The sequence below is a fragment of the Cyanistes caeruleus genome, chromosome 3, assembly GCF_971803275.1.
Source record: "Cyanistes caeruleus chromosome 3, bCyaCae1.hap1.1, whole genome shotgun sequence".
NCBI lineage: Eukaryota > Metazoa > Chordata > Aves > Passeriformes > Paridae > Cyanistes > Cyanistes caeruleus.
Window position 1 is genome coordinate 18,267,914 of NC_141703.1, and position 22,901 is coordinate 18,290,814.

Genomic DNA, 22,901 nt, shown 5'->3' on the forward strand with positions numbered 1-22,901 from the left:
GCTCCCTCGCCAGGAAATCAGAAAAGGAACATGTTTTTTTTCCTTGTGATTAGCCCTCCTTTGAGACAGAATCAAAGCTGAGGATGCCCCTCCTGGTTTCTCACTCAAAGGACTGTTAATGGAATCTCCATTAAATTGTCTTTGATCTAATGAATAAGAGATCATTATTCCAATTTCCCATTTATAGAACAGATGCAATAATGCTTTCTCAATTACCTCTGAAGTAAAGCAAATTTAAAAAACTGTGACTGAAATTTTGCACTCATTAAATTCGTACATATATGTATACCTGTGTAATGATATATGTGTATGTCTTTGTGTTTGTATGGTTTTCCAGGATAATATCAGTGCTACTCTGATGGTGATAACTTCCTTGAAACTTCAGTATTGGCTATGTATATGCATTTCTAGAAACACAGGCTTCCATTCAACAGATGGAGATATTCTGCCAGCTGATAAAGTATTGAGTATCCAGAGAACTATTTGGAAAAATGTTGGTTCATCATAAGGTTCCTGTACAGAATAGTATGTGCTTCAAATAAGCCTCTATAATTTGGGGGATTTTTCCTAAAACAATTGTTCTTTTTAAAGAAAATAAACAAACAAAAAACAACCCCAAATTAATGGATATTATTTATTCATAATTTTTTTATATGTTTTTACTTTATTTTAAAAATTGTGTCCTATCTTAATGTCATAATAGGACCTTTGACATTCATTTCATGGGCCACCACTGTAATTCTTCCTGGAGAGCTTTCTTCAGTTTAATATTTCTTTGTTTAAAGGTTATCCTGTCAATAAGTCTGAATTTGTATTGATTTTAGAGTTCTTGGGAAAAAAAGCCCAAATTTAGAACTGCAATTCTGTTTTTGAAAAGGCTCCCTACCTTTCTACTAGCAAGTGAGGAAAAAATCCTCAAACCATAATATGAACCATGAAGCAAAGCATTATAATGAAATAAAATGAAATTAAATAGGGACCAAAGTGTTTTGAACAGTCATCTCCCTCCATCCTTAATGATGTGTGGAAGGGAATCCTATATAAATGTCATATTCAAAGACTGAAAATCCAAGAACTGGTCAACACTTTGGGACTTAGACTTCCTTTCTTCAGAGTTCTTTCAGTCACAGCATTTGAAATGTGTTGATTCACACAAAGAGTGACTTTATGAGTGGCTGTTCATTTCAAGAGTCACTTTCACATTTTTAGGCTCTGATCCAGTTCTGAGAGGGAGGTGGATGAGGCCCTGGATTTCCTTAGGCTGGCGTTGAGCTGATGCTGTTTCTGTGTGATGAGATAAAGCCTCCAGCACGGAGCAGTGGATGAGCTTGGCAGTAATGCTGCTCAGCTCTCCTGATATGGCTGCCCGTGCTGTTTATTTCCATGTCTTGAGATTGCTGTGCATTTTCTGGAACGTGCTGAATTTAGGATTATGAGGATGATGCACATAAAGTTAACTGGGTAGTGTTGATGAGAGATATTTCCCATGTGTTTCCTGGCTCTTCCTCCTGGTATGAGTTCTAGTACATGGTGGTATCATGCCACCTGGAAGACCTGAAATTGAATTGCCAGGAGGATTATGAAGAAATTCTGCCAGAGACAGTGGAGTGTTATGAAGCCTTCTGAGTAACTTGATTAGTTAAGCACTGAAGAATACTTCACTTGAGGGAAATTGAGATAAGCAGCTGCCTCTCTCTGTGTCTCATTTTCTTCTATGTGTTGGCAGTGAACCAGTCTGGTGTTGGTGAGCCAAATAGGAATTTGCTGTGGCAGCCCTGGGCTTGTTTATATACACACAGTGCTCTTGAAATAGTTACTGGATGTTAAAGAAAGCTCCCAAACTGTAATGACGACATTGGCTCTCCTCCTGAAGGAACCAGCAAGTAGATCAACTACAAAGTGATCCTGTGTTCCACCACTACACAGCTTGGTGGTCTGCAATGCCAGTACAGGAAATATGGGGAAAATATACTGGATCTTTTTCAGTGCAAGTGAGTTTCCATAAGAAAATGCAGTCATTCTCAGATCGTTTTCCTTAGAGGTACTAGCTAATTTGGAGCCACTGACTATACAGATATAAAGAAGATTGATTATTTATTCTTATTCCATTACTTGTGGTGACCTGCAATTAATTTTCATATCCCATTTGCTTGCACAGTTACTCAGTATCACAAGATGCTTTGTAGCCACCTTTCAGTTTAACTCTCTTGAACCATAAAGGCAAACATTATTATCTTGCTGTTTACACCTTCACATGCATTTTCAATAGTGCACATACTTGGGACAGTCTACAAGTGCCCCCTTGCCTCTACAAAGGGTGGCTATTTTAAAATCCTGGAAATTTCAAAGAAGAGAAAGAAAATTAGGAGTCCTGTATAATTACATCCTGGGCAGGAAGGTGATGCTAATGATTAACTCACTGTAAGTGAACATGTGGCTTTCTTGAGTATAGAATCTGTTCTAGCACTTTTAAAATCAGCTGTTAACATTACTTAGTTTGGAATAAAATTAATGCTTGAGGGAAGGATAGTTTTTGTAGGTGATTTTGAAATATATTGTTTCTAATTAGTTTATGGCATGTAATGCTAAAAGTTTTATCATTATTTTGTACCATTTTATCATGTTTGTGACTTCTGTTTTTTTTGTGGTATTGTATAATTGTAAATTGAGTTGTTTTTCAAGTGGGAAGACAAGTCCTTGTGCAGTACTCAAAAACACCATGAATTAAGATATCAAATATAGCAAGAAAATATAATGCAGTGAGTCAAAGCACAGAGGTTACAATAACTGTATAACCTGCAGTGAATCAAACCCCAGGGATTTAACATTAAACTGCTATCAACCTGAAATCAAAGGTTGAAATCAGACTCTGGTTGATTGCTTTATCCACCTAAGTCAGATTTACTGACTGTGCTCCAGAGGTGTCCATGTCAGCAAACAAATTTTGGCCATCAAAGTTAAGCACTGTACAGCAGCAGAAAGCAATGGAGCAGGGCAGTCAGCTCTGGGCAAGTATTTCAAATGCCTGAATGAACTTCTAACTCTGCTACTGTCTTTATAAAGAACAAACAGTGGAAAAATAAACATGTCACCTTCTCTACACAACAAAAAAGTGGCACTTCTGCATGTGAACTGCCTCCTGGGAAAAATTCTTGAAGCATTTTGACTCCCAAGCTCTTCATGGGAATCATTTGAGTGAAAGCTGGGGCTTGGGCCCTGTCAGAACATACCTCAGAAACTATTTAGTGCACCTGCAAACCATCCTACTTGTTGGAGAAGCACCATCTTTTCATGGAAGTAAAAGGAAGCACATAAAAAAATAATTGAATGCTGTTTTAAGCATCTCTAGGGACATGCTGTTTCCTTTATCTCAGACCTTATTTCTACCAGAATTAAATACACTAACTGTTTATCATATATTGTATTATTTTACATAATGCCTGTAAATTTTTAAATAATGCTTGTAATTTACATAATTGTGTAATTAATGTTATTAATTTGAAATATTTTCTTTTCTTTTTAGATTAATAAAACACTCTAAATGTGTGATTGAAATTAGCCTTTATCTGAAGACCTAGAAGGATCACTTTTAAAATGATTGCTCAAATCTGTTGAAAGAGAAGTTTCTGCTCAAGAGTATATCTGAAATAGAAATTGGTACAAGGCATTACAGAAATACTGAGAAATTGAGAGGTTTTCAGAGTATCAGGCTATTAAAAAAAAAAAAGTCACTGAATCACAGAAGGCTAAATATTCCCCAGCTTAGCATTGCCCAAGTAAAAAATTAATAATCAGTCTCTCAACAGTTGTATAATGTACCCTTCCTGAAGGACTGGGGAGGGTCCAGGAGACTGTATGTCTAATTTTGTTGAAATCAAACTTTAAAGTCAGGTATTTAAGAGGTTAGTAACTGTTAAAATTAGAAATTCTTTTCTATTAAAAATTTTTCGCTGTATTGAGCTTTAATGTAACAGTTGCACATAGGACCAAACAAATGACTCATGCTTCACTGCTATTTACCTTTTCAACAATATATTGTCATGAGTTACAATACCTCCAGTACATGCAGTTGTATGAATCTGTCATTAACACTATAGCAATTATGGAGTAAATATGAACAGCAGTCATTGAAAACCTCTCTTCATTATCTTGATGTTTTTGATCCTGAAAAATTGCATTTGGGAATTTTTTTTTAATATATAAAATACCATCTAATAGCTGGAAAATATTTTTAAGTTCCTTTCAACTGCAGGTTAGAAGATAATCACCTTTTGGGAGCATGCATTGGCATTCAACGTGGTCAAAATGAAATACCACTGTTAGTTCTTTTGGCAGCTGAAGAAAAAAGTGATTCAAAGCTTTTGTTACAACACTGAAGATTAAGTGATCACATCTGTTGAGTAGCTTTTGAAGGATGCAGCATACATTCAGGCAATTAGTTAGAAGCCTTTTTTTTTTTTTTTCCATTAACTTGCAGGCAGAGTAGTCTCTAAAGTGTGTTATCAGACTTAAGAGTTACAAGTGATGTTATCAAAGTTCAAGTCACTTGATTACAGCATAACTTTAACTTGCTCAAATACCCCTAGTGCAGTTTCCTTGCTGTCTAAAATAACCAAGCAGATAATGGATTTCACACTAATGGAAACTGTCAGAAACATTTTAAGGCATTAATGACAACAGGCATATTATGTCCTTTAACTCATTTCATCTGAAGGAGAAATATGTTTTGCCCTTAGCAGTTCCATCTTCAGAATGAATGTTGCAAACAATATCAGTTAATTTGCTGATGCACTGATGTGGTTTATATGATTATTATTATTATTGTAGATTATTCATTCTATACAGAATGAATTTATTTTGTTGCTTCTGTAGAAGCTATCTTTGAATTTATTCACAACAAAAAAAGGTTTCAGTTTTTCTATTCAGATCCTATTATGCTAGAATTATGATCTGTGTTGCAAACTATCTTGTATATTATAATCCATTGCAAACAAATGGGAAATCACTTCTGCATCGACTACAGAAGGCCTTATGGCAGCTATTGAAGTTATCTGGTACTGATCTGTGCAAGTAATTTTCTTACTTATTCCATGAAATACAAAATCTTTTTGACTTGACTTCTGGATGGAATTCTACCACTAAAGTATTGGTCCCAGTGATGATTCATGGTGGATTAGGATTCAACCAACAATAAAAAAATATTAACTCCATATTAATTGTGTTTACTGTCTGTTGTTTTTGTAGTGAACGATTACCCTTTAGATATTATGCCATCCACAGGCAGTATTTATCTTTCTATGCCCAGTAACTGCCCATGCAAAAATGCCCAGTGCACTTTTCTAGATGGACTCAGTTTGCTCCACATATATACATCATTAGCACTTCAAACACTGCAGTGCTCCAGACTGTAATGATTCTTAGGCTTCTTAGTATTTAGAGGTCCTGCATAAATTATTGCTTTTTGAAGCTAGACACAGAATTTTACTTCGGTAAAATTGAACTTTTATTTTTTTTGATCTTCAGTAAGAATTGTTCAAGTTCAGAGTCAGACAAGGAGGAGAGAATCCAGAAAAATACTTGTTTCACTCTTCTGCCTCACTGTGACCAGGTTATTCAGGCATCCCGAGGTCAATCACAGTCAGCATGCAATTTGATACTGAAGGAACTTTGCCCTCATTTTGAAACTGCTAGAGTCTTTGCCCTTAAAATAACGAGACTTTGCTTTTCCCAAGTCCTTTTTCTGCAATTTCCTCAGCAGCTCCAAAGACACCAGGAAACAGATTCCCATGCCAAAGCTGAAGTCCATTTATACTTCCCAGAGCATCTGTTTTGTAACACAAACCAGTTCTAACAAAAAGCTGCATTTCCTGGTTACGTAGACACTGTAAACTTTCCAGATATTTCAGTTTTGCCTCCCCTTTCCTCAGCTGTGTGCACAATGCAAAAATACTGTGTTTCAACAAGAAATCTCTCAAGCATCCCTGACTTGCTTCATGGGTGCAGTTCAAGGTGTTTGAACTGGAGTAGTGTTTTTGTTAAAAAGCTTAGGTTCATATAGGCTGAATTCTTCAAAATTCTTCAGTGTTAGAGTACAAAATTCTGTTCAGTAATTTTGAATGTACCCTTCTTCATATAGAAACTAAAATAATAATTACAACAACAATAATAATAATAATAATAATAATAGTAAACAGTAAGCAGCCAGCCTGGAAGGGGATACACAGAGCTAAGCAAGAGGAAAATGTATGCACATGTATTTAAATGAACACTGCCTGAACCAGGGCTTTTCTATGGGCTCCTCTGTTCTCCTAGAATCCAGACCATTAGGTACATTCCACAGACATCACAAGACAAAAATAATGTTCTTATCTTTCACAACATTGTCATTTGACTTCCTTTCAGAAAAGATGTATCCTGGATTCTGGTCCCTTCTCAAATGTGTATGTACATTGACACGCACTTGTGAGCATGGGCAAGCATGGCAGTGGGTGGAAGCTCCTGCTCTGTGGGAGAAAGTTCTGCTCACCTTCCTCCTCCTGGGGATGGTGGATAATCCCCACCCTTTTGTTGATGTTTGAAGGTTCATGAAGGAACCCACAACAAAGATTATTTTTTCAATTGTGTCAGAGGAGCCTTATTTTGTGGCCACTAGGTCATACTGTCTCCTGGACAATGAAAATCATTCTTTCTCACCTCTAATGGGATAAAGTAGGCCTGCAATCCAGCAGGAGCCTTTTGTTCCTCAAGGTCAGTACATAATGTGAAGCTTCTTAAACATTAATAATGGGTCAAGTTTTTTGCTCTTGTTTTTCTGTGCCAGTTGGTAATATCATCTGTTAATGGTGAACATTTATAAAACTATAAAGGGATCATTTCTTAACACTGATTTGTGTGATTCAAAGACACTGATGACAATCAAGGTATTTTACATACTTTATTGGTAATGAAAATACTCTTCAAAGACATGAATCCACTTACAACTTGCTAAGCTCCATCAAATGAAGGTCTTCACTTTCTTCCTACTTGTTCAATAGACTGAATATTTACCTCATGTCTAAGATAAATTATTTGTCAATAGATTTACTTTAGAAAAGTTTAGGGCTTGATGTGCTTCAAAGGTCACAGACCCAGAGGGGTAACAAAATTTGGGAGGAAGGGTGTGCTACTGCAGGATGTCCAAGATAAGAAGAAATTAACAAAGCCAGCTCAGCACAACTCAGCAATAGTAGAGTAGTAAACACTGAATATATACTAGATAAGTGGAATATATCAAGATTAACAGCATATAAATAGTGGTCATCATTTCTGCTTGGTGTGCTGGCTTTGTGGATTTACCTAGCACCCATCTTTGCACACATATTTAAATAAACAAACATCTTGGCTCTGTGTGTGATTGCCTTACTGTGCACAGGGTGATGGATTTAATTTTTGGAACAACGTACCCACTAAGAAGTTAATTATGTCACCAGAAGTAGTAACATTCTCTTAAACATTGCATTATGTTCTTATGGAGTAGAAGAAACTAAATAGAAGACTAATGAATAGACTCAAGAAGATTTTTAAGAAATAAAAGCATGTAGAATTTGTAAAAGAAGCTAGACAAATAATACTTCAGAAGCCCTGACCTTGAATTATAAAATACAGTAGTATTACACTCAATGCATGTATTAAAATTAGAAGAACTCATAAAAAAGTGTAACCTGCATCTTGCACATCAGTTTTCTGTTTGCATTGTTGCATTAGATTCAAGGCACAATTTTATAGTTTTGGAGTTTTCTATGGAGAAAATAATACAAAAATACACTACTAATAAGACAAATATGAAATGTCCATTATCAGGTATCTTCTGGGCATAGACCAGAAATTAATATAACATTGTCCACTCCAATTTCTCCAGTTTTACCCTTCCCACGTTCTGATTCAAAAGTGACCTGTCATAAGAAAAGATATGTATTAATGGTGAAAATGTAGTCTATCCAACCATTTAGCAACTCTTAATTAGTTATAAAAGCTAAAAGCTATAAATGAAGAATATTTTATAATAACACAGGACTTAATGACTTGAATTTTTGCCATTTTTAAAGCTTTTGTGCATTATTTGAACTAGATTTAAAATCCTCTGCACAGATTTACAATACCAGATGGATTACTTTAATAAGATTATTTACTTTTATTGTACAAAAAATGCAAATTGAGTGAAACCCTCTTATAATAATGGAGTTTTATGACAGCGTGTGATGCTCATGCATTTCATTTATTGAAGACATTACAACTGTTCATTTCTGATCAGTTTGGATCCTGAGGTTTTGTGTGTATATTCTACATATATTTACACTCTCTTGTATGTATTGAGTATAATATGTATAATAAATATTAAGAGAAGGATTATTTTAATGAATAGGATATCTGGGGTTTTATTTTATAGTCTGATTCTCATTTATTTAAGGGCTTTTCCACATCATTCCAGCTGTGCAAAGGATCTGGAAAAGGGCTTATATTTCCTTTATGTTCACTGTATCCAATTATGCAGTAGAAGCCTTTCCACAGCACTGAAAATGTTCTATTGCACAAAGGGAAAGCAGACCCCAGAATTCGAGGAGAAACTGTCTGAAGTCCTGATTGAGGCAGTTTCCAGGCATACATCTGTGCACATCTGGTACACCCTGCTCCTGAGGTGATGGCCCCCTTTGATTATACGTGATATCTCCTTTTTCGCTAATGGTCTGGTTTAGTGTGGTTTGAGAGCATCCTCTTCTCTTCTATATTCTATTCTATATTCTATTCTATCCTATTCTTCTATCTATAAAATTTTCATTTTTCCAGGCATGTATGTATGCTTCTGTTGCATGAGGTTTTGATTACTTGTGTTAATTTATGATACAATGCAATATTTTTACAAAATGACAGAATTACTGGCATTAGTATTCTAACAAATTAGGGTGATTCAGTTCTGAAATTAAAATCAGGTGATAACTTTTATGCCTTCTAAAATGTGGGCTCCTGTTTCCCATTTCAGATAAGCCTTTTGATTGCTGATGCCTATAAAACAGTTGGTGGAACACTTGAGATATAGGAAATTAAAGAGGCATGTTGGTTATGGTAGTTTGTTTATAAACTGTGTAATACTTACACTGTTGGTTGTTTCAGCCCCCTGAAATATCTCTATTTTTCCAGTTCTCCACTTTTCATCTTTTCCTTTGTTCTCTTCCCAGACAGGAGCAGTTTTTTTGTTTGCCAGGAACACTCGAAGCTTTCCCACTTTCTCACCAGCAAGCCGATAACTGAAAATCAAGCAGTAGCTGCTCTTTGGTTTGAGGTCAGTGAGGAGAAGTTTTAGACGCCCCAAATCATTCTTGTGCCCCACAAAAGCTGGAACTGCCATGTAGTAGCCATCACCTTGTAAAAAGAAAATAATTTTTAAAAAATAATCTTTAATGCACTTAATATTATTTATAAGCAATGTGGATACATGTTTCCTAAGAAAATAAGGGGAAGCTGAAGCTAGTTTAGTTGAATAATTTAAAATCACGCTGGAGGAAAGCAGCAGGGAATGTACTTAGCAGGGAATAAACTTGTACTGTTGGAAGTCAGATCAGTTTACAGAGGAGATGAGTTCATATTTCACTGGCAATTACAGTCATTCTTCTTTGCACTATCTTTTAGAGGCAAAACCATTTGTTTTTCAAATGCAACAGTCTGAAACATGCTGGTGTGCCTCTGTGGTCAGGTTATTCCAGTACTTGAGCTAGTTCAATATTCTCTCCACTGTCCTCTGCACAAATTCACAAGGGAACTGACAGCTTATTTCCCAACTCTTGGAAGACCAATGATGTGACAAATATACACAAAGTCTTAAAGGAATAAAACATCTAGGGCCGTAAATGAAGTCATAATCAGCATGTGTAAGTTCAGGGAGACAGGATAAGGCCAGGGTGCTTACCTGGAAGTGACAGCACAGAAAAGGGATTTAGGGAATTATATGGAGCAGGAGAGGAAGGATTAAATGAAGAAAGACTAACATAGAAACACTGAGAGAAGAGGAAGAGAATGTGCATGTCGGAACTGGTGTAAACAGCCACTGGTCACTACTGCAGCAATTTCTGCAACATTTCTGTGTCACAGAGAAAGAGAGATCCTTTCAAACAAACTCATCCAGCCCCAACATTTTATGTAGACCCACTCAGCAGTCCCACATCGCTCTCATGGGGCTCTTAGGTTTTAACAGGCTACCAATTGTACCTGTTCATGTATTGGCTGTTCTTGAATAAGCCCCTTGCCCTTGGCTTATTCTGAGCTTGTCTTGCAGAGTTTGAAATTTCTGAGCAGTTATCCCAGTGATATTTAAGCCATGTGGGTGACTACATTGCCACATCCATCTAAATGACAGATGTGTGATTAAACATCCTACCAATATTGGAGAGACACAACACATAGCTGAGGTTGTGAGCTAATTGCTTTGTAGTTGCAATTCTGAACAGTTATGTTCTAATAATTTTTTTACATTTTGATTTGTGTTGAAATATGATTGCTGTTTGCTATTGGACATTTCAAAGAAACAATATCTTCCTCTGCCTCCTTTCTTCTTTTACAAAGATAACCTACTGATAGAAAAAAAAAAAATCCTGGATTCTGTTTCTGCCCCCCACCCTTTTTTTTTTGAGGGGATAAGCCATCAAATCAAAGCCTATTAGATGGCACATATCTAAATACCTCTATCTCGATCAGCAGGATTCCAGTCAAAGTCATCATCAGCATCTTGTTTCCAGTCACACACCCCTCGACCAAAGCTGCAGTCAACTGGAAAAAAAAATTGGCAGAGATAATAGGAGCACTATATCCTAAGTACTGTTAAAACATTTTGCTCTTTATTCATGCAGTTATTAATGTACAGATCATTCTAAAATTGTAATCTGAATTCAGATAGTGTTGACCTAGATACTGCAAAAAAGCAAAACAATAGAATTTATGTAGTGATTCTTTATTTAGCTCAGTGTCTTTTTACTGCCAGTCTCACATCTGTACATGAATTTATATGCTGTGACTTCTGTATATTGAGGGCCTGCAAATCCCCAAGTATAGGTGGAGCTGTTAGTGTCGAACTCCAGCATCAGGGATTGTTTGAGATCTGCCAGCTTTAGAGCTCTCCATTCTCCATTTTTCTACACTGCTGTAGTTGCAATCAGCTCAAGTTCCAGTTCTATCCATTGAGAGAAACTGGCCTCCCATGAGAAGAATCCCTTACATCACCACCTGATACTCCAACTACGTGGAGCTGGGAATAGCCCAGATCAGTTGACCTTTAGAGCACACCATGGCCTTCATGACTGTGCAGTTGGAAAGCATTACACACACAAAGGAACACTGTGCAATGCAAGCATGACAGATCAGATTAAGAGTAATACATCAGCCATCTGAATTTCCTCAGAAAGAAGCATCCTTCTTGTTATTTTAATGCATTTTATCATGAGACAGAGACATGCACTACATGGCATTTAGAGAGCTTTGTTGTATAAATCCATTGTTTCTGAGACTACTGCTTTTTAAATTGGAAAAAATGTCAACCAGTATATCAGTCTATTTTTTTTTGTTTAAGATAACTGTGTGCTATTCAACATGTTTTCATTTTATAGACAATAGAAGCTACTTTATTTTTTTGTGACTATGAAATTATTCAAGTGAAATTCAACTGCAAGCCAAGTTCTAATGTGGGGAAACTTTCTATGCATGGGTTATAAATAGTAAAAGTATGCTTGGAAAAGGACACATTGGAACTGGTTGCATAGTTTGGCCAGATACTGTCTCTAACATGGTCACAAAATCTTTGGTTTATGTTAAAGGCTTTTAAACTGATTCTGACTTGGCTAACACAGGTTGTCACAAAAAGATACAATAGATAGGAAAATAAATACTGTATGATAAAAATAAGCCACCTTCTTGCTCTGGTCTCGACACTGGAATTTTCCTCTGTGCCAGATGAGGGCCAAAGGCAGCTGCTTCTTTTACCTTCGGAACTAGGGAAAACAACTTGTCAAGTACTGAGTCACCACAGGAACAGAAAATGGAACTTTATTCCTTTATACCAGTTGACATAATTTATTTAAATAAGTCAATATATGTATTTTCCACTCCACCATCAATTCCATATTCCTAACTGCCGTTAGATACTCTGAATTTTAAAAATTTGCTTAAATGCTGTCTTCCATAGCACTGAGCCTTCTAACCTATAAGCACTGGAGCTACAGCTCCATTGAATTACAAATTCATAAGGTCATAAAATGTTGATCTTTCTTCAGTAGGTTGATCTGCTTTCTTTCTATAATGATCAAATTGAACTGAACTCTATCAGACAGTAGAGACAGTGACTTGGCAGCAGCTGGCCAACAGCAGCCTCAAAAATGGATAATGTCAGAGACACTGTAAAAGCCATATGCATTCGAGCACCAAAGGCCCACAGACCTGTATTCAGGGCAGTGGTAGCTGGTGCTTCTGTAACAGAAGCCCCAAAAAGTTATTTTTCTGAAGTCACACTCTCCACTAGGGTGCACGTTCTCCTGTATACCTGATCAATTCTGCTGTCTCCTGGGAAGAAAGGCTCCAGACACTGCCCTTCCCCTTCCTCAGCCTCCTTGCTTCAGCTGGCAAGTACACATTGATGTTTTGATAACTGCCCTAAGCAAGTTATTTTGTAAAAATTGGTTGATGTGTCTTGTGCCAAACTGGAAGAGTTGGTAAAGCAACACAGCCAATGAATGTTAGGAGTGTTTGCTAAGATACTGGTCTGAAAGAGGTGGTTAATCAAGGAGCATTATTTCTCAGTCTCAGAGACCAAGGGAAATCCTCTTCTGTTTGGTGAGCTAGAAGCTTACATATTCTTGTTTACACTAGGTAATCCCTAAATTAGTATAATTATTTTAAATTAATTTTGAATTTTAATGATTAAGCTTTTTTGTATTATTTGAAGTGATTAATAGATAAATGCACTTACTAAAAAAAGAATCAGACATTTCAACTTCTTTATGCATACCCTGTGTAAGTAACTAATCACACATGAGATAAGGGAAAAGTCCACTTTTGTCGTCCCGATTGGGAATGGCTAGAAAGAACGACACTGGACTCTCAAGGGAGTCTCAACAGGAGAATTCCTCTAGTTTATTGCTTCAGGCTTGTCTTATAGACAGATACGTGGAAAGTACAGAAAAGAAACTCTTATTGGTTAACAAAGTGCTACATTACCATCATTGGTCAGGGGCACTCTGCCCCCCTGACTGTCTCTTGCAAGAGGAAACAAGAGGACAGACAAACAGCACTTGGCAGTTGTTTTCTGTCTCTGAGGATTGTTTTGAAATCCTCCTTTGAATTACCAGGCTAGCTTCTCAGGCAGGACTGAGAGGCTATGGGCCTGCATTTTCTGCAGCTCCCTGCAGCCTGTTCTAAAGCTAGCATCCATACACTTTCACTAGTATTCTATCCTTTGCAAACACATAAACAGATACCTGTGATATATTCATGACCACCTATGAAAACATGAGGAGCTTAAAAGTGCCATTTTGGGAATCCTTTGGGTTACTGCTTTGAGAATATGTTAGTGGAAAGCCTGAAACAACTGAAGTTCACTTTTCAGCCACACCCTGTGGGCAGCTGTGCCAAGAAAAGCTCAGAGTTCCTCAGAAACGCCAGATGATAGGAGCTATGGAAATTACTTTTCCCTACTCAGCATTGTATCATATATGCAAATGCCAAATATTTTAAAAGACATTACTTTCACATGGATGCACATTTGTTCAGAGGGGAGGTTTTTTCCCATGAGTTTGACTGAGCTAGGGCTTTCCATTTAAATACTCCAACATGCTCACACATATTCAATTTTAAAATATACTCAGAAGCAACTGCAATCCAGAGCCTCCTAGCACCATAAAGGCTATGTCATCCACTTAACCTTTTTTCACCTTCAAAACTGTAAAAAACTGTGCTGTGTACACCAGTGAAAACACACAGTAACAAAGAGGCCCTGGAGGCACTTCCAGAAGTGCTGAATTCAGCTGAGGAAGAAGACTCATGCAATCTTTTGAGCTTTCTGATGAATTCCCAGGAGTGTGTTCTCTCTTGTCCTTGTAGCTTTCCCCTAATCTGGACCATTGCTTAGATCACCTGCATAATATTCATACTTAAGGCAAGGATTAATATACATATTTCTCCAAATTAATTTTTGTTTACATATAGACATTTAAATAGGCATGTCCAGATTAGGTGTTAAGTTCATTCTCAAGCCATAAACTTGGCCTTGTACTTGGAGAAAGAGGCTCAGGCTGTGAAAACCCTTGCCAAAATGAAGACAGCTATTAAAATATGATCAGTTTTGGAAAGAGTGGAATGATTTAACAGAAGACAACAGCTGCCAAAATGATTTATTTGTTAAATTATTGAATTACACTTGAAATCACTTGAGAGAGATACATGCAGGTGTAGCTATGTGCTATCAAGTGGAGAACTGTCACTGATATAAAGAGAGCCCAGTTTTGTTTCCAAATCTATTTTTGTTTTCAGTCAGGCATTACAAGCAGGTTTTGTACTCACTGAAAGATATCAGCTGCATGTATGAGAAAGGTTTCAAAGAAACCCTACTGTTTGAAAAGCGCCTACATTGTACATCAGACTATCCCCACACATAGCCAGGATCCAAAGTTTACTCCCTCACAAGTAATAGGCAGGAGTCAGAATTACACTTTTTAGCTCTTCTGCTAGCAAGAGGTCCTGTGGAAAGGCAGGTCTCATCTCATGTTCCCCAAGAAAAAATTCTCACCAGCAAAAGTATGTCCCACTCTAGGCACAGCAGAGTCCCTCCTTCTCTCTGCACTGCAAATGCCCTCCCATCTACTTATCTACAGAAATCTCTACATAAAAACCCCTGCATATCATGGTGCCACATATTCTTAACCACTATGTCATCAAGCACATTTAAGAGAAACAAAACCCAGAAAAACAGAGTGTGCTTTTCTGTAAAACTGTAAAAAAATCAAGCAGAATGTAAGATGTAGTAAATTTAAGATGAGCTTCTTATATATATGGTATACCACTATGTTGGACTCACAAGAATGTACCATTTCTCTGCTACCACATCCTGCTCTGAAATAATTACATTTGCCAGATGTCTGACATGTATAGCTATGACCTGAGCTGTAGTCTGAGCATTAATAGCTCACAGAATGGTGTAACTACAAAAAAAAAAAAAAAAAGATTGAGAGCAAACATCATGATTAACTGAAGGACTTTTCTTGTTCAGCATCAAGAGCTGTGAAGCCATAAGGCAAACACTCCAGTTTTAGTATTGCCAAATACTAATCCCTCTTTATCATTCTTGATGCTACCAAAGGAAGGGTCTCTGTGTAATAATGTGGCTGGCTACATGATACTACAGGAGTTTTAAATATTATATGAATTTCATAAACTGATGAAGTACAGAATATAGAATTTAGTTGCAGTTGGCAATACCATTCTGAATTACCAGTGGTAGCCAAAAGCACTATAATGTTAGAAACTATCAGAATTAAGGTTGCGCTTAACTATTTCAGTGGAGCTTGAGTGTAGCATCTTTACAATCATTGCTTGTATAACCAAATACTTTGGTCCAACTCTCTGTGTCTTCTACCATATGGAGAAAGGGCATTTCTCATTTAATAGAGAGCTTTCCAATACTGTAGTTTACTCTCATTTTTATTGAACTGTTAAATAATAATGAATAAATAATTAATGATGAATAATCATATAAATAAGTAATTAGTCTATTAATAAAGAAATATTCCTATCTATTAAACTGCACCTTTCACAACAGAACAAGTCCTTCCTTCACACTGGACAAGGCAAGAATCCCATGGAAAATAGTAATTTGAAGTAATTTCAGACGGTATCATAAGATACAAAAATATAAGAAAAATATTTAAGTTTTCATTGATGACCTTAATTTTGACATTTCTTAAATGTTGTGGGCTTCACTTTTCTGTCTTTAACTATTGTGTGTTGTGTGTTTTTTTTAAAAGAAAAAATTGGTAAATAGAAATTCTCAGGAAGGTCCAGTATTTTGGTAGTTGGGCCTATTTTAATAATTTCCATCGCCATATAATATTTCCCCTTTTCCTACAATATTTTTCTATGGCTTTCTATGTATTTATTATGTAGTAAAACTACTATGATAAAATAATACATCAATTTAAAGAGACTTTTCTATTTTTCCTAATTAACAAATCTTCCCAGAAGACAAACAATAGCAATATTAATAATATAAAAGGCAGATGCTATGTGAATACTTGAGGGGATTATATGGAGGAATTTAATGTTGTAGTAAAGGAATCTGCTGAATAGACATCAGCAAAGAAAGGAAAAAGGGTACAAATTTATGAGCTGTAAATTTGAGCTAATGATGTTCTCTGAAGGATCACTCAATAGCATTAAAATTGAAAGTGCTTTTAAAGCCAAATGTTCAAGCAATTAAATGCCTGGATCATGACTGAATTTTTATGACAAGGGTTAAGTACAACACCTGGAAATTTAAAAGGAAAGAAAACAAAGTCAAGCAATGTATCTGAAATGAAAATGAAAACGGCACAATGCTTTAAGTCCTTGAATCGCAGCTGGTATCAAACAAGAAAACCACAGGTAATAGAGAGTTCACAAACTTAATGAAACTACATTGTGGATATCCTGCTATCTCTTCATGGAGCAGCACACCAACTTTCTGCCAGAATCCCCTTGCAAAATAAAATCTCTTCAACAAATTCAGTATATAAATATCTTAAATCTATAAGGGAAAATTCTGGCCAAATGTGTCTGGAACAAAGGCAGTATAGGCAAAAATACAGATGAACCACAAGCAATAATATTCATTGTTTCTGCTCTTAGCTGTAGTCAGGTAGACTCTGCCTCTCTGCCTAGCCCAGGTATATAGTGTTCAAATGCCCTGCTTTTGTTGGGAAAGTCCTTAAAAAAGAATCTCACCAGTCATCATGACAATATATTATTTGCATTATGTAATTGCATAATTAATATTATAATTATAATATATATTATATTATTATAAATAATAATTATATTATTTTCCTATGGACAAAGGATGGCAGTATTCCTTTCTGACCTGTCCAAGCAGGCCAAAAGAGACACCCATTGAGAAGTCTGAGTTACATCCATCCATCCACACCTTGAATGTCTGACTTGGGTTTCATTGTTTTTTTCTATTTTTTTTTAACAGCTTGCCTTGCCTCACAATTGAGCAAGCAAAAAAGGCCATGGTCCTTTATAGCACAATATTTCCAATAAATATATCTGTAACTAACAAGAGTATTATTTGTAAATATTTAATTCATTATTTACAGTAAATATTAACAAAACCTATTAATACTATGCCTCTAAAAGTTCAAGACCAGCAATATTCTCACAATTCTGTTAAGAAATAAAAGCTTTTAACCCTACAGATACCAGATACCACAGCTGCAGAACAACACACTCTTGCCAAGGGTTAACCTCCCTTCAAGTTCCACAAGCATTTTGCTGTTAATTAGTCAATATTTTTGTGTCTTACCCAGTCTAATCACATTCAGCCCAACACATCTGGTCAATCCACACCACCCTCATAGCACACACAAGCTCCCCATTAGCTTACCCTCATGAGGAAGCCTGAGTACCTGAGAACCCAATCTTAACAAATGTCAACATATATCTTTCAACTGTCTTCTGCTCACATTCTCCACAGATTCTGTAAAATTATGGCCAGTTTTGGATTAATTAGCATGACTGGGAAGAGTTTTGTCCCTCTTCAGGATAGTATTTTATTGGAAATATATGTGAAGCACAGTTCTCTAAATGTAAAAGTGTGGCCATCAGAAGACCTGTGTTTTATTGCTTCTAGTGAGAGAACAGAGGCAAGTCACTTAATCCTTTGATCTGAGACTCTCTAAGGTATTTGGCAGTACCAGCACAGCAAGGATGAACCCCAAGAGTAGTTTGCCATACAGTGAAAACTTCAACCCCAATTCGGCATCAGCTCCTGCACCTTTCACCTCTTTTAGGTAAGTAATTTATGAAGGGATCCTCAGAAGATGAAAGGGCTGCTTCTTTAGAGGAAGTGGCACATGCTAGCCAGGAGTGAAAGGCCAAGTAAAGACATAGTTCGGGCTTTAGGCCAGAGGGAGAGCAATATTCTGAGTACAGAATTCTCCACTTGGGAGGCATGGCACCATTAGTATGAAATTTGTCATTGTTTCATCTGATTAAAAGCTGGCAAACAGAAGTCTCTTTTTGCGTGCAGTTCGGTAGCAGCTGTTTTGGTTTTTTAGAAAAATTACTGGTTCCTGAATTGTGATTTTATGTGCTTATAGTACCAGAGAGAAATCCAAGCACCTTCCAGGATGCAGGTCTACATTCATTATTTTCTAAACTACTTTGAAATGCTTGGTTGAAAACTCAGAATGAATCACAGAATCATGTAGGTTGGAAGAGACATTTTCAGGTTACCTGGTCTGACTTCCTGATCAGGGTTATTGCTCAATGCCCAGTTTAGTCATATTATGAATATTTGCATTTCACAACCTCTCTGCATACCTGTCCCAAATTTTGTCCACCTTCATGGTGAAACAGTCTTTTCATTAAATCTAATGAGAATTTTTTTTGTTCCAACTTATATTCATCCCTTCCTGTCCAACTGCTGTATATTTTCAAGAAAAGTCTGTACATTCCTTCCCTGTAACATTCCATTAAATAGCTGAAGACGTTGATAAGATCTCTTCTTAGCCCTCCCCTCTCAAAACTGAAAAAATTTATCTCAGCCTCTCCTCATGTTCTCCCTGGCAGAGCACTGCTAAACTCATGCCAGTGTGTCCTCATTTGTCGTGTAATGGCAAGTGCAAAACTTGCCTTTTACTGCACAGCATCTTCCTAAGCAGTCATCCCAAATCCATAATGCTGCACGAGGCTTTTCTCTCCCTTTCCATCTGCTTTTGTTGAACTTCATATCGTTCCTGCCAGTCTACCTCCACAGCCAGGCCAGATCCCTTTCATAGCAGAGCTGCTCTTCAATGAATGGGCCATTCCCCCCATTTTGAGATTGTCAGCAAACTTGGAACATGCCATTAGCACCCACTGTTAATATTTGCAGGAAGGGAGGAGACTGGCAAGCAAAGTCCTGCCTTTGTTCTGTTTATCAGCTCTATCTAGCATAATTGGAGGGAGAAATATTAGTCTATATCCTTCACTTAAACTGGAACAGGCCAATTACCATTGAAAACAAAAAAGAGGGCATTTTTAGGAGCATATCTTTGGCAAAGAAGCTTGTATGCTCCAATGTATTAAGTGAATAATTACATTTTTTCTTGGCTGTCTTACAGAATTATGATCATACAGACCATTTTTTTCCAGAGGACTTTAAAATTACCTTTCCATTAAAAAGCATATACTTATCTCCCTTCCTAGATTAAATAGCAACAAACAGAATGTTAATTTAATTTTCTTAATTTTTATTATTTTAATTTTAATTACTGTGGGAAAGTATTTATCATTTTTCTGTACTTTGGAAAGAGAAAATATAATGAATGAACTATTGACAGTGTGTATTTTTCATGGTAATTATTTTTGCTGCTACCTTGAAGAGTGTTTGAGACAACTGTACTAAAAAACTGTTATAATAATAGAATCACTTGGGTTGGAAGGGACCTTAAAGATCATCTAGTAACAATATGCTGTAAAATTTCTTGCTGTGTGTTTCAAAGTTTTCAGATGTATTTTCAAAAGCATTAATGAGAGCCTAACCATCCTATGATCCTATGATTAATTTTTTAAAAGTAAATTCTGATAAAGTGTCTGTAATATGTGTGAAGATTTTTAGTGCTTATACATTTTTACATTGAAGCCAGACATTTTAAAAAACAAACTCACAAAAGACATCCCCTCTAAGGCTTCGCTCATCAATTTGGTTTTCAAAATCTTCCTTCTCTTCTTCATTTGACTCTTCTTCTTCTTCCTCTTCTGCAGCAGCTGCAATTTCTTTCTCTTCCTCACTGTAGCTCCCGCCAAGATCAATACCACCTTCATAGTCCAGCAACTGCAAGTGGGTCTTAGAAGGTGCTGTCTCTGCTGCTTCTGGGATTGCATTCTTGACTGTTTTATGCTTTTTCACACTGCTTTTATGTGCAAGAAGTTTCTTAATTGTGTCCTTAGCTGTTCCAGGGCTTCTTGCAATTTCCTTCACTGCTTTTTGAGGGATAACTAGAACCAAGAAGAAAATAGAAAATATTCATCTAAGGAATCATTCAGAAATGACAATGTTTATAAAAGGGACCATGGTGTCCTTTACAAGGTCCAGAGACCCATATAATTAAATTCTTTACTACGAGATACAATCTCAGTTCTGCAAAGAACTGAACACACACACACAGATATTCAGCTCTGTTGTACAGACAGCTCTGAGTTACAGAGAAAAGACCAAAGAAATCCTCAGTAATGATCTCTTTGGACTCCTGTCTAACACAGGAATACTGCAGGCAATAGAGCCCCTTACTTAAATTATTTTTACACTGGAGTTCAGGCAAAAAACCCCCAAAATCCTTCAATTTTTGGATTAAATTGTCCATGGAGCTAGGATCCCCTCCACAACAACTGCAGCCTAATAATAATAATAATAATGAGCATTTCTCTTGGCTATCCTTTGTGAACTCCTCTGGTCTAATTTTCCTTCCATGGAAGGCTGAAAGCTACTCAAATGGAGGATATCAAGCTCCTCCAACATATTTCTTTTAGTTCTTATTTAATTGTAAGGGGTAAACAGCAAAATTCAGAGAAGCATACAAGAATGCCTAATTGTTACCATCTTGCAATCCCAAGATGAAATAGAACGTAAATGTAACATTTCCTGAGAAATTACAATTTTCTGGTTGCTCTTGGATGTGAAATATTGTTTCTTCATTTTGGATAAAGTGGTGTTCTTTTAATTACTCTGGAATTACCCTTTGGGATACTACTATCAAATGTTCTGCACAACCATGTCATAAACTACTGACAGTTTGAGTCCTTTATTGAACTACCGAGGAAACAATGAAAGCTGAGCCGTTCTAGTGTGTTATAAAAAAGCTCTTTCATAAAGAGAGACTATTTTCATCAGTGGATCAGAATAGCCTCATACACTGCTTCCCATCTTTGATTCTCAGTCAGGATTGATGGTGCAGTACCTACAGTCTTTTAGGATTAAAAATTATGGTGGAAGACAGCTATTTTTATTTCCCTCTGCTTCTGCTGTCTAATGATTATATTATCAGGGCAAGAGTATTTTGCTCCTCACTTTGTATCAATGAAAATTTTATAGTAGTTCTTTGAGACAGATGGACTGGACTTGGAAACTTGGGTAGTACTATTTTCTCTGTGCCTCTTCTCATGGAGACACAGCAGAAGAAAAAACACCAGTAAATAAAACAGAACTGCAGTCTAGTAGGAAAAGAGTAAAGTTCCCTGAATTTATATTCACTTCTTAATTATCCTATTGCTATGAATTTGTCACATTTTATTTATGGCAGGCGCAGCTACATGCTATTTAGTATGTCAGGAACAGAATCAGACTCTTGGTGGGCTCACTGTAGCATTTAGGTGGTTTTGAGATTGCTGTTGGAGTAAACAGATGCCAATAAAATGAAAGTCAAACTTGAGGACTTGTTCTTCCTTTCTTTTGGATAAAACTTGCAGGCTTGCTTGTCAAATACTGGCAATAAACTCTTTACTAACACTCCACTAAGTATCCTCTGGAGGATGATGTCATGAAGGATGTAAGGTTCCCTGGGTCTAAACTCAGCATTCAGCAACAAAAATTAACAGGAAAGCTTAATAACAAACAAATTTCCTCTTGACTATCAGTAGCAAGAAACTTCATGCTTTCAATAGAGAGGCTATGGGGATTTTCAAGGCCACAGGACTGACTGCTCAGCAAACCTGAACATCTGCTTTTAGTTTCTGCTTTGAAGTTTTCCTCATGAAATGGAAAATTCATACAGTTATATAACATAATAACTTCTGTGGTGTCGGAAAACTAATCTCCTTGTATGTGCAAAATTTAGCAGTGTGGAAAATCAACTGACAGGAGTGACAAAAACAGGGGTATGAAAAGGTATAAATTCCCATGTGCTTGCAGACTCCAATTTGCTGCTGCACTATGAAACTGTCCATGCTTGTGGAGACAGGGACTCTAGACACTAAGCATACTTTAGGACACAGCACTTGTTTCCTTCCAACCTGCATTCATCTTCAGAGTAGCCAGAGGTGTAGACTTTTATGCCCAGCCATAAATTGCAGGACTAATGCAATGTAAAGATACACCACCTTAAACTCAGCCTGTTCTTTTGAATCCATGGCCTGTGGACTTGCCTAAATGAGCAGTTCACTTTCTCTGGCACTCTAGGGTGCTGCACCTGAGGCAGTGATTTTTCAGGCCTGAACGTATGTAGATAAATGCAGATACATTGGTCACAAACATTTGTGCAGTAATTTGTCCATGTAACTGCAGAGAATTTTGGAAAGTGCAAAGAAATGTTGAGCATTCTACCCCAGCTCTTCCTTATGTAACTTTGATCAGGAAGCATGCAGATTAATGCCTCCTGCTCATGCAGCTTCTGTTTATTGCCTTAATATGAAAATATCTCAGTTTGCAAAGGTATTTTCTTTCTTTGAATTAGAGAGAATTAAGGCAAGAAGTAAAAAAACAAAGGCAAACTGTGGCTGAGGGCTTAAAGTAAAACTTTTCTGTCATCAGCTTCATACAAAATTATAAACCCATGGAAACAGATTGGTGTAGGATGTCTAATGACCAAGTTGTTGAAAATAAATACATAAAGAGCGTGTGCCAACCCATGGACTCTGTGCTGCTTTGTGTAAAGGGA

General features: G+C 36.7%; 1 protein-coding gene across 3 annotated transcripts in view; it reads right to left on the minus strand.

Moving 5' to 3' along the window:
* Positions 1-6,920: 6,920 nt before the first annotated feature.
* The window catches only part of EGFL6 (EGF like domain multiple 6), a 33,520-nt gene continuing 17,539 nt past the window's right edge, over positions 6,921-22,901 (minus strand). For 2 of the 3 annotated variants that reach the window (XM_086880074.1, XM_086880075.1), the window contains 4 exons: positions 19,918-20,247; positions 10,711-10,797; positions 9,131-9,396; positions 6,921-7,931 (listed from right to left, as the gene is read on the minus strand). In XM_086880074.1, the coding sequence (XP_086736200.1) occupies positions 7,836-7,931; positions 9,131-9,396; positions 10,711-10,797; positions 19,918-20,247 (779 nt within the window). In that variant the 3' untranslated portion in view covers positions 6,921-7,835. Of the gene's footprint in view, positions 7,932-9,130; positions 9,397-10,710; positions 10,798-11,930; positions 12,012-19,917; positions 20,248-22,901 lie in introns of all 3 variants that reach the window. The other variant, XM_086880072.1, reaches the window with a different exon arrangement.